The sequence below is a fragment of the Pan troglodytes genome, chromosome 7, assembly GCF_028858775.2.
Source record: "Pan troglodytes isolate AG18354 chromosome 7, NHGRI_mPanTro3-v2.0_pri, whole genome shotgun sequence".
Taxonomy (NCBI): domain Eukaryota; kingdom Metazoa; phylum Chordata; class Mammalia; order Primates; family Hominidae; genus Pan; species Pan troglodytes.
The window spans coordinates 109,676,927-109,690,277 of record NC_072405.2 but is presented as its reverse complement, the minus strand read 5'-3'; the positions used below and the strand labels follow the sequence as shown (position 1 = coordinate 109,690,277).

At 34.5% G+C, this 13,351-nt stretch overlaps 1 protein-coding gene across 18 annotated transcripts in view; it reads right to left on the bottom strand.

The window, feature by feature from the left end:
* VPS13B (vacuolar protein sorting 13 homolog B) overlaps window positions 1-13,351 on the bottom strand; it is an 861,798-nt gene that overhangs the window by 438,378 nt on the left and 410,069 nt on the right. For all 18 annotated transcript variants that reach the window (XM_054657406.2, XM_063816458.1, XM_024345440.3 and 15 more), the window contains one exon: window positions 9,644-9,771. In XM_054657406.2, the coding sequence (XP_054513381.1) occupies window positions 9,644-9,771 (128 nt within the window). The remainder of the gene's footprint in view (window positions 1-9,643; window positions 9,772-13,351) is intronic.

Genomic DNA, 13,351 nt, shown 5'->3' with positions numbered 1-13,351 from the left:
ACAATTATGCTTTAAAATATTTAACATAATTCATTAGTAATTTTCAGTTGCACAATTTAAAATGGCACATTAAGAGCATAGCCTTTATTAATTCAGGTTAAAATGTCAAAATATGAAGTGTCAGTATTTAACACTTCATGTAGGTATTGATACTACCTTGAAAAATGCTTTCAATAATGTGAGGTAATTAGTTTAGTATGCTACCATACACAACCACATGCATACATATCCTTAGGAAAAAATTCAAATCATGCCAAAATTTCCAAAATCATAAAACATTAATTTCACTAATTTAAAAATCAATTATTTCATCAAGCGTAAACAATGTGAGCAACATAAACAGAATCAACAGTATAGTAGCATCAGATACATAACAACTCTAAAATAAACTTTATAAAATATATGTTGTGAGAGTTCCTTTAATGATAAGAATCATATAATTAAAATTACTCAAAATTATTATGTTTTATCTATTATATATACTAAAGCTATCACATAAATCTTTTTACACTTTTAAAATAACTGTTAAACTGTATGTATAAAATTGTGGTTTTAATGTAAAATGTTGAGTGATTTATATTACTGAATATAAATCTGCAGCAGTAAATTCTGAATTAATGTAAGGATCTGACAATCCAAGGGAAAGAAAATGAAGTAATCTGCCAGTAAGAAGTCCTCAAGCTGGGGGTCAGATCATGTTCATGGAAACCATCTGGTTGGGACCCTCTGAGCCACACCAAACACAAATGATCTTTTAAAAAAATATCCTATTCATGAATGCATCACAGCTGCACTGAGTGTTACTTCATTTTTCCATGGCAACATCCTTTCTGTTTCAAGGATCTTGTTTCAGTTTTGGTAGCAACGTGTTCTTTTGCCAATACACATTCATGTGTTAAAGTGAAGGGATTATTACAAATTCTTGAAGTGGAACCACCTCTATTTTGATTCCTACTACGTCAAGGGCTACATATCTAAGTATCATATACTGAAGATAAACCAATAAAGTAAAAATTATTTGTTATTCTTATTTTAATAAATGAAATGATTGCAATGCATTTTTCCCTGAAGTTTCCAGTTTATGTGCTATTTGAAAGATATATGCCTTTGTAAGTCCTTGGCCCTATATGTGAGGTTTGAGAAACTTAGATTTTTCTCTTTTAGTGCTCTATAATTGTGATCCCAATTCAGCTAAAAAGAAGAGACTAAGATAGGTTTTATTTACCCATTAATCTGAAAATCTTAATTAGCCACTGCCCATCATATAAAGCACTTTATAGATAAAAGCTTTGAAATGTTGTGCCACATTTTCTTCCCTTTTCAATAACATAACTATTTCCTATTCCCAAATAATATATTTATTTTTATTTACAACTTGAAAATGTAATGATAATTATATTTTGCATAATTTCTACAGTACCAAATGTTCTCTATATAAGTGTATGTTACTCTTCAGGAAAGAGTTTCAAATAAAAAACAAAAATAAAGGAACATTGTATGTTGCATTTCATTACTTTTTCTCTCCTTTATTCATGTACTCTCTAATATCTATCATGAACTGACCTGGAAGTCAGGAATACAGAGACAAAAGACATAGTGCCAGCCCTAAAAAAGCTTAAAACAAGATCACTTTCAAGTATTAATATCCTTACAGAATTCTCACGAGAACATAAACTTTATGAAGTCAAACATTTGCCTATTTTGTACACTATATAGTTTCTGTACATTGTGCAGTGGTGCATGTACTATGTACTCAATAAATAATTGTTAAACAAGTAGAAACAATTAAACAATTACTTTCATCAGATATGGTAATGAAAATAATTGCTTTATGCACGTTGTTCATCATTTAATTCCAGAGGCAACCTCTAAGGTGATTAATAAAACTGATTTGTTAACGAGATGAATTCAACACAGCTGTGGGATATTTGACAAGCTATTTCATCTCTCCATGACTTCAGTTTCCTCATCTGTTAATGGGGGAAATTAAAGCATTGATATATATATTTAACACAGTAAGTGTTACCTAAACGTTTGCTAAAGAAAGATAGTCAACAAACAACACCAAGTCTCTCCTATAGGCGAGATCCCATATATTATTAGCCTCATAGATTTATAAAACCTGTCCACAGTGCATTTATTTTCAAATGCTGTTGCTTACGGTTTCACTATCTCTGTATACAGGGGCCATTAAAATTAGTATTCCATTTGCACTACAACAAATATATAAACTATCACCCAAATCACAGTTTTCCTATTTGATAAATTTTCAGTGCATCATGAAAATATTTTGGATATCATCATATGTAGTAGAAATTTAAATATCCCTGATTTGGGGCCATAAATTAAAAGCCTACAGTTGGTTGTCTTGGTTGTCATCCTTTCCAGAGTAAGTGTTATAAATCTTCACACTTTTTCCATAAAAATCTTGTCAAGAGAAGACATTAAAAATTCCTAGATTTGAATTCCAGACTTCCTCCTAACTGCCATGCAATGGCTGTCACTTGTTCAATGCCTATAAGTAAGAATGTGGGCCTGTGTGCAAAATTTGTAAGGATTAAATATAAAATCTTACTTTTATAATTAGCATGATTGATAGTTGATCTCTCTGGCCTAATATGTCTACTCCCATTTAATCCTGAAAATAAAGGCCAAGGAGTTTACTGGACATCAGGACATCAAGCAGTATGACTTTTTTCATCACTAGTCATGCTCTAGACTTAACTTCCTAGAAGACAGAATTCAACTGGCCCAGCTTAACTGGCTCATGCTGCTTGAGACACCCTGACTGACACTCTCATCAAAATAATACAGAATGTGGGAAGTAGTTCCCTAAAGGAATAACAGCATTATTACCAAAAGAAAGAGACCAGAATGCTTGGTATTGAAATTAAAAATGCCATTAAACTCAGAAGACTTCAGTCCACTCAGAAAAACTCAGAGAGTACCAAAAAAAAAAAAAAAAAAGGAAAAGAAAATGCTAGTACATGTCATAGGACAGCAAGATGAACTTCGATGTAAATGACCAAAAAAAAAGCTAAGTCTGGCAATAAGCAGAGAAATGTTTTCCTAGAAAGGAGTAAATTCTAGCCAGCACATTTCTATTTTATCAGCTACATACTATTGCCAATTATGTGCTTCTGGAATAAAAACATAGCTTTAATAGAATCTTTGTTAATGAGCAGGTATAGAAAACTTGGAAAGAACCGGTGAACTTATGCTAATCTATTGTTAAAAGGCCCCCAAAGTTTATATATTTTTATTCTTTTAATTTTTATTTTTGAGACAGAGTTTTGCTCTGTCACCCAGGCTGGAGTGCAGTGGTGCAATCTCGGCTCCCTGCAACCTCCACCACCCAGGTTCAAGCGATTCTCCTGCTTCAGCCTCCAGACTAGGTGGGACTACAGGTGGGCACCACCAAGCCCAGCTAATTTTTGTATTTTTAGTAGACACGGGATTTCACCATGTTAGCTGTGCTGGTCTTGAACTCCTAACCTCAAGTCGTCTGCCTGCCGAGGACTTCCAAAGTGCTGGGATTACAGATGTGAGCCACCGTGCCTGGCCCCAAAGTTCATATATATATATATTTTTTAAAAAAAGACGTCCAAGACTACATGGAATATTATAAAATAATCCATTATAATTAAGTATGGAAACTCCTTCTTCCACACTGAAAAACAAATAGGTTACAGCAAATATTGTTAATGATTTTATGTAATATACATGTTTCTATTCTAAGTAAAAAATAATATGGGTTTAGCAAATACCAACTTTGGCTCCAACATCAACTTTGCAGAAATTCTGGTTCCAAACATAATTACCTGCTCAAACTTCCACTAAAAGAATAATCATTCGAAACCTTTAAGTTATGATGTCCTGTTTCATCTGATGATAACTTGCAGGGTTTTCTGTTTTATATTTTGGCTCATAAAACATCTTAAAAAATGGACAACGTTTTTAAAAATAAAAGCTCACGCCTATAATCCCAGCACTTTGGGAGGCCGAGGTGGGTGGATCACGAGGTCAGGAGATGGAGACCACCCTGGCTAACACGGTGAAACTCCGTCTCTACTAAAAATACAAAAAAATTAGCTGGGCATGGTGGCGGGCACCTGTAGTCCCAGCTACTCGGGAGGCTGAGGCAGGAGAATGGCATGAACCTGGGAGGCGGAGCTTGCAGTGAGCCGAGATCACACCACTGCACTCCAGCCTGGGCGACAAGCAAGACTCTGTCTCAAAAAAATAAAATAAAATAAAATAAATAAAACTCAGATTTTCACAGTCTAAATTGTAATCATTTAATGAGAATCTAATTTTATCTTTTAAAGTGTTGATGATACATTAACATCTGGAAATGTTTAAATATATAGTATGTTTAACACATGGCCAGGACTAGGGTGAGGCAAGCCAAGTACCTAGGTCATATATAAGATAACCTATATAAAGATGTATTATTTGGTACTGCAATGATTATGTTAACTGATACTCAATAAGCTTACTCAAATTGAGGAACCACAAAATAAACCATATAGTTTATTCCAAATAGTAAGGAAGGTAAATTTTATGTTATATGTATTTTACCATAATTAGAGATTAAAAAAGGAAAAATGAGGAAAATCACTATCATAACTTACAATTAATTCAAAGTGATATATAAGATTAAGTTTGTTAGTGATGAAGCTAAAAGGTATTGCAACATTATAAAATAAGCAAAAGAATCATACAATAATGTTAGAGTTGGAAGTAACCTTAAATATTATTTAATGTATCCATTTTATACTACAAATAAGCAAGTAAAGCACATAGTTAACATCTAGAATTTGACATTGCTGACCAGTAGCTCCTCAAAATTCTAAGCATTTTTTGCTTTCATGAACTCTCTGGTTTCTCCTCCTCCATTTCTGATCACTAACATAATTCTCTTCAAGGACATTCTCTCTTCTACTAACAACTTTTAAAACGGTATTCCCTTGGCCCATTGCTCTTTCAACTGTACATACTTTCTTGAATGACCCATTCTCCTGGTTTGAAAACCATCTGCAGATAACTCCTAAAATTATATCTCTTCTCTTAACCTGTTTTTTAAACTCCAGATATAAATATCTAATACATACCTGGATGTCTCACATACATTTCAAATACATGTGTAAATTCAAAATCCCTATTTGCCCCTAACCTGGAAAAGCTACTTCATTTAATAGCATCACTACCACCCAAACACCAAAACAAGAATCTAGAAGATCTCTTAGACTCTGTTCCTTGATTCCCCAAATCAATTAATTACTAAGTCCTGCTGATTTTATCTTAAGTCTCTGAGGAATCACTGTCTACTTGGCTTATTGCCTAGTGGTTTGAAACCTTTGTGTTATATATTTCAATAATTTTTTGGTTATTTCAGGCAGTGAAATAAATCTGGTTCCTGTTATTTAATCCTGGCCAGAGAAGGACATTCTCCAGTATATCCTACATTGTGGAATATTGATGTACCTACTTGTTTATAGATAGTGCAAAGATTTCTGGTATTACTTGGAATCTTAAATTGGAATATTTTCCCAGAGTTGTCAAATAATCATGTAATCCAATACTATCTTTCATGTTCTCTATTACAGAACTACTCAAAATGATATCAATAAAAGGATAATTATACCACATTATTCAATCATTAGATAAGAGGGAATGAGGTTATTTTTAATATAACTACTTCTATTATCATGAAATAACATTTAGATCTATAGTAAACTTTAAACAACTAAATATTATTGGTAGCTATCATATTCTAAACCACACAATGGTGTCAACTAGATCTTCTACAAAGCAATAAATACTTACCTACGATAATATCTAAATTCATCACAAACCAGGAAGTACATGCCCTAGGCATCCTTTCAATAAGTAACATTCCTCTTGACATTCCCATTTCTCTTCTTTCATCGTTAAGTTTTCTAAGGGGCTCCCTACAGTATACTCCATACCATGGCACTTAGCCTTTTCCCAGCTAGACCATGACAACTATTATGTCTCTTTTTTTTTCTCAGCATATAGCCCAACATATAACAAAAATTAAGTGCTGGATGTTACCACTGTACAAAGGGTACCTCTAAGGGAGAAGGACAGGTAAGTCAATGCAAGGAGTTATTAGGATATTCATTACAAGGACTCATGATAGCTGAGACTGGTGAAATATAGCTGATGTCCCTAAAACAGTCATAACTCTGCAAGCTAAGAGTTAATTACACAAGAACGACAAGCCATACTTTCTTCCCCCCATTCTTCTCTTAATTTTCTTATAAGAGGCATGCTCAGAAAAGAAACACGTAAAGGAATGCTAAAATCAAGATTATTGGCTCCTATATTAACTAGTATTTTTATGCACTGGAGATATTTTTGGATGAATTTCTAAAAAGTTTTTATGGCAGGTATGTATTTCTTATAGTGATTAATCAGACTACACTATAGCTATGCATAATGTGTCTGTATCTGTCTATATTAATTTTCTATGCTATATAAGAAATCACCACAAATGTAACAGCCTAAAACAACAGACATTTGTTGCAGTTTCTGTGGGTCAATAATCTTGGTATGGCTTAGTTAAATACTTGAATTGTGGTCTCAAAAAGCCGCAATAAACGTGTTGACCATCTGTGTTTTCATCCACAGGCTCACCTGGGAAAGAATACACTTCCAAACTCACTCTAGTTGCTCACAGAGACAATTTCCTCACATCTGTAGGACTAAGGGCTGGCTGGAGTGTAGGACAGACTAGGGACTTCATAAATATTTTCTGAATAAATTACTGAAATTTCATTTAACTGCTGAATTTTGATCTTAATCAAAACTCCTTTACTTTGTTAAGTGTCATATATTTTTTAATGTTAAATTTAACTAGGGCCGAGTGCAGTGGCTCACACCTGTAATCCCAGCATTTTGGGAGGACAAGACAGGCAGATCGCCTGAGGTCAGAAATTCTAGACCAGCCTGGCCAACATGGTGAAACCCCATCTCTACTAAAAATACAAAATAATTAGCTGGGCATGGTGGTGGGCGCCTGTAATTCCAGCTACTGGGGAGGCTGAGGCAGAAGAATTGCTTGAACCTGGGAGGCGAAGGTGCAATGAGTTGAGATCGCATCACTGCACTCCAGCCTGGGCGACAGAGTAAGATTCTGTCCAAAAACAAAAAAGAAACAAACAAAAAGTTAACTGGAAAATGAAGAGGAAAGAAGCTAACAGCCAAAAGACTAAAACACATGAAAGCTTTCTCCTTGAATACTATTTTTTTCAATATTCAGTTGTTTTACAACTATTTATACTTTCTGATATACTTCATTACTTTCTGAAAAACCAAGATTCTGTTATAATTTCCTTTCAGCCTAAATAACTTCTATCAGAATATCTTGCAGTAAATTTCTATTAGAGAAAAGTTCTGTCTTTATGTATTTATTGGCCAACATTTTTGATGAATACTTTGCTGACTAGAGAATTCTATGTTAATTCTATGTTATGTGCTGATTTTCCTCAGCACATAAAAGTGTTATTCTGGCCGGGCGCGGTGGCTCACGCCTGTAATCCCAGCACTTTGGGAGGCCGAGGCGGGCGGATCACGAGGTCAGGAGATCGAGACCATCCTGGCTAATACGGTGAAACCCCGTCTCTACTAAAAATACAAAAAATTAGCTGGGCGTGGTAGCGGGCGCCTGTAGTCCCAGCTACTCGTGAGGCTGAGGCAGGAGAATGGCGTGAACCCGGGAGGCGGAGCTTGCAGTGAGCCGAGATCGCGCCACTGCACTCCAGCCTGGGCGACAGAGCGAGACTCCGTCTCAAAAAAAAAAAAAAAAAAAAAAGTGTTATTCTATTGTCTTCTGGCCTCCATTGTTTCTAATAAGATGTAAGGAGTCATTCTTAATGTTTTTAATCTGTATATAACAGGCCTTTACTGTCTACCCACTTCTAAAATTTTCTCAAAAGGACAGTAACCAAAATGGGTGTGCTGGTAAGCCCTGGACACCTGGAGCTTAATTCTACTGAGGACACACTGACAGACAAGGAATGCCACAGAATAATTTCCCATGGTGGGTGAAGATAATCCCAGGGGTGTTATCTCCATCACTTCTTGTCTGCCTGCTGAAGGGCAGTGCAGCCTTCAGCTGCTTTAGAAAAAAGCTACAGCTACAGGAGAGAAAGATGGAATAGAGAAAGAAAACACAAGTGTTATTGAGTACCCAAATGTTTCCTGATTCTTCTAGGGTTAGCTTAATTGACACGTATGTTCATGAAGCAGGATCATCACCATTATAGTCAAATTATTTTAAGTACAATCATTTAATGAATATCTCTCCTTGCCAAACTATGATCTTCATGAGGACAGGACTGCATTAGTTTTCTTCAGTATGTTCTCTGAATACAGTATGGTAACTTTTGCAAAATGAATCAATAAATGAATAAATTTTGTCAGTTGCTTTTATATACTTTATCACTCTATATTTTCCACCCTCTTCATGAAGAAGATATTATAATCTCCAACTTGTGGATACAGAAACAAGAAAAAACTCTCCAATATTACATTGCTAAGAAATACATATCTAGGTCTGCCCTACTTATAATTTCAGCTTCTTCCAGTATAGTCTTCAGGTAAACAAGAATATTGATAAATAAAGATCTTCCCACTTTAAATAAAGTAAAATAAAATAAAACGTTCTCCGTAAGTTTTCAGTAGTTTGACTACTAGGTACTTAGCTATGTTTTCCTTTTTATATATTCTTCTTGGAGTTTTCTGAGATTGTTGAGTTTCAAAAAGTGAGTTGCTTGTCACTTTTTTGGATTTTAGCACCCTGCTGTTATGGTAATGTCAATTTAAGACCTCAGATCTCTATGGGCTTAATATAGCTGTAATTTTGCAGATCACAAAACCTTGTTCTCATAGTAAGGTGGGAACAAGGTTCTATTGCAACTTTTATATCTTAAGTCAAGGTGAAAAGCTTTGACTTAAGCCTTTGATATTACTATCTGGTACATAAAAAATTCTATAAGGATGTCTCTGGTATCACAGAGAAAAAATCCTATGCAAAAACTAAAATTTATAACTGTTAGCTTATCAAATAAGCATCTAATAGTATATTTTAGTCAGGTTAAACATGATCTTGAAAGAAAGCAATTCAATAAGATAAAATTGTGCATTTTAAAGTAAAAATCAATGAGAGGAAAATAACAATAAGGAAATAGCTATTATAATTTTCATATTTAACTTATAATTATGTAGAAAAATAATTACATAACCCTTTCATGTTAATTTAATTCCAACTCAGACTTTATCTCAGTTCTGAGATAAGAATGGATCTATATGAACATTAAGCATTTAAAATTGTGAAAATAATGCTTAAACAAAAAGTAGAATGAACTAAAATTTTTTAAGTCAAGAAACATGTCAAAATGTGTATATTTTTATAACTATAAGGAAGCTCATATGAGTTTCATAAAATTATGTTTAGGATAAGTGAAGTACACCAATTATTTTCAACTAAATTAAGAAAATGAGATGGTATACATAATTGTTACATGTGAGAAAAGTCTTAACCAATATTAACAATGCTGGGAATTAAAAAGGATTATAGAAATTATATCCATAATATTTCTAACTTTTATTTTACCTGTAGTGTGAGATGCTTCACTGCATTCCAAACAATTCCAATAAATTCCTTCATTCTTTCTTCAGGACTTCTACAGCTTTCAGATATATTCAACACGGCTTTAACAGGAACTGACAATGGGCGGGATTCTGAGTACGAGAATAGCTAATTATTTAATAGAAACATAACTTACAATTTCACAAAACATACCAAACGTATTTTCAAGATTATTTCTTTCCTTGCTAAAAATTATAATTTTTATATGAGATTATGAATTGTCATTTTACATCATTTTCTCTTATAGAACTGATTTTTGCAAGTATTCAAAAATAAGCAGGCCTAATTTGTTAGAAGTCAGGAGAGCATTCACTCTTGTCAGGGATTAGTGACTAGAAGGTAGACCTGTGAAGTGATAGTAACGTTCTATTTATTAATTACATGCAAGTATTCACTTTGTAAGAATTCATTAAGCAGTAACTTAACAACTTGTCCAATTTTCAGTATAAAGGCAATACATCAATAAAATCTTTTCTTGGAAAAAAAAGAGAAATTCAACTAAAAAGCACTTGATTCATCCAAAATTGACAGAAAATTAGCCTTCCCATATGTAAATGTTCCTGATAACAAAAACTTACCAATAAAATCTCTCAATTTTAAAAAGTGATTTTGGCCAGGCACGTTGGCTCACGCCTGTAATCCTAACACTTTGGGAGGCCGAGTCAGGCAGATCACTTGAGGTCAGGAGTTCAAGACAAGCCTGGCTAACATGGTGAAACCCCGTCTCTACTAAAACTACAAAAGTAGCCAGACATGGTGGCAGGCACCTGTAATCCCAGGTACTCGGGAGCCTGAGGCAGGAGAATCACTTGAACCAGGGAGGCAGAGGTTGCTGCAATGAGCTGAGATTGCGCCACTGCACTACAGCCTGGGCAACAGAGTGGAGACACTGTCTCAACAACAACAACAAAAAAGTTGGGGGGGTGGATTTTGATGATAACCAAAAGAGGTATGTGATTACATAAAAGGAAGATTTCTTAATAAAATGAAATGTAATATTCCACTCCCTATATTATTTAAAATTTTGTTCTTCCAAGTAAAGAAATTAGAGGATTTCAACCATGTTTTCATAATGAAAGATTTCAGGAATTATTTTAAACAATTGAGTAATTTATAGTAATGTATTATAACTAAACAGTTTCATTTAAAACTGGATACATTTATATAATACAGCTTATGTTAATTCAAATACATAATTTATATGTAGTATTTTAGGTACTTATAAAGTAGCATAAAATAAATAAATCAGATCTAAATAAATTAAGTTTGAAGAACCTAGGATGCTCTCCAAAATAAGTAGTACCATATCACTACTAAGAGAATGTGGTGATATATGACTAGTTGCCATATCCACTCATACTTCCCCTCTCCCCCCAACTTGGTTAATATATGAGCATTGATACCATATTTAAAATACCTTAAGGGCATGAAGAATGGACTTTTTCTTTCTCATAGTTATATTGTCATATATTATGACATTGTCAATATCAGAAATTGTAAATAATGTTTATTAAAGCAAACCAGTTTGGAAGAGATCCATGCAGATCTCAGTGGGCAGAGCATTATAGTAGTCAGATGAAACAAAAACAACGAATGTCTGAAGTTAAAGGTATGCATGGGATTTTCAAGCAAAGTATGGAGGCAAAGATGGCTTCAGCAGAGTGAGCAAGGGTGAGAAAAGTAGGAGATGAGGTTAGAGCTATATATAGGGACCAGGTCATACAGGGCTCATGTAGGTCATAGTAAGGAGATGGTTTTTACTTGAGGGAACTGGGACAGAATAACAGATTCTGAATATAGTCATGACATTGTTGAATATGTGTTTTGAAAGAACTTCTCTGGCTACTGTGCAAAACATTTACTACATGTATCCAGTGTTGAAAAAGGAAGACAGGTTGTAAGAGACAGCAGAAGCAATGAGGTGGCAAGAAGTGGTAAAACGCTGTATCCATTTCAAACACATAACCAATAAGACTTACTGATGGATTAGATGTATAGTACAAGAGAAAGCAAAGATGATTGCAAGGTATTAGGACTGAGAGACTGGAAGAATGGAGCTGTAGGAAAAGCACATTTGAGAAGAAAGGAAACTTAGTTTGGGATGTCTTAAATTGAGATTTCCATTAGACATCCAAGTAAAGATATAAGGTGGCAAATAGATAAACGATTATAAAAAAATAGACAAGATAGGAATAGATTATTTACAGAAAAAAAGTTATTTGGCTAGTAACTTATTTTTAAAATGCTCAACATTGCTAACAAAGAAATGAAAATTCAGATATCAGATATCCTTTTCATCAGATATCCAACAATCAGACATACTTTTTGTTTTTGTTTTTTTTTTTTGGTTATTATACTTTAAGTTTTAGGGTACATGTGCACAATGTGCAGGTTTGTTACATATGTATATATGTGCCATGTTGGTGTGCTGCACCCATTAACTCTTCATTTAACATTAGGTATATCTCCAAATGCTATTCCTCCCCACTCCCCACACCCCACAACAGGCCCCGGTGTGTGATGTTCCCCTTCCTGTGTCCATGTGTTCTCATTGTTCAATTCCCACCTATGAGTGAGAATATGCGGTGTTTGGTTTTTTGTCCTTGCGTTAGTTTGCTGAGAATGATGGTTTCCAGCTTCATCCATGTCCCTACAAAGGATATGAACTCATCATTTTTTATGGCTGCATAGTATTCCATGGTGTATATGTGCCACATTTTCTTAATCCAGTCTATCATTGTTGGACATTTGGGTTGGTTCCAAGTCTTTGCTATTGTGAATAGTGCCGCAATAAACATACGTGTGCATGTGTCTTTATAGCAGCATGATTTATAATACTTTGGGCATATACCAAGTAATGGATGGCTGGGTCAAATGGTATTTCTAGTTCTTGATCCCTGAGGAATCACCACACTGACTTCCACAATGGTTGAAACAGTTTACAGTCCCACCAACAGTGTAAAAGTGTTCTTATTTCTCCACATCCTCTCCAGCACCTGTTGTTTCCTGACTTTTTAATGATCACCATTCTAACTGGTGTGAGATGGTATCTCATTGTGGTTTTGATTTGCATTTCTCTGATGGCCAGTGATGATGAGCATTTTTTCATGTGTCTTTTGGCTGCATAAATGTCTTCTTTTGAGAAGTGTCTGTTCATATCCTTCGCCCACTTGTTGATGGGGTTGTTTTTTTCTTGTAAATTTGTTTGAGTTCATTGTAGATTCTGGATATTAGCCCTTTGTCGGATGAGTAGATTGCAAAAATTTTCTTCCATTCTATAGGTTGCCTGTTCACTCTGATGGTAGTTTCTTTTGCTGTGCAGAAGCTCTTTAGTTTAATTAGATCCCATTTGTCAATTTTGGCTTCTGTTGCCATTGCTTTTGGTGTTTTAGACATGAAGACCTTGCCCATGCCTATGTCCTGAATGGTATTGCCTAGGATTTCTTCTAGGGTTTTTATACTTTTAAGTCTAACATGTAAGTCTTTAATCCATCTTGAATTGATTTTTGTATAAGGTGTAAGGAAGGGATCCAGTTTCAGCTTTCTACATATGGCTAGCCAGTATTCCCAGCACCATTTATTAAATGGGGAATTGTTTCCCCATTTCTTGTTTTTGTCAGGTTTGTCAAAGATCAGATGGTTGTAGATACACTGCATTATTTCTGAGGGCTC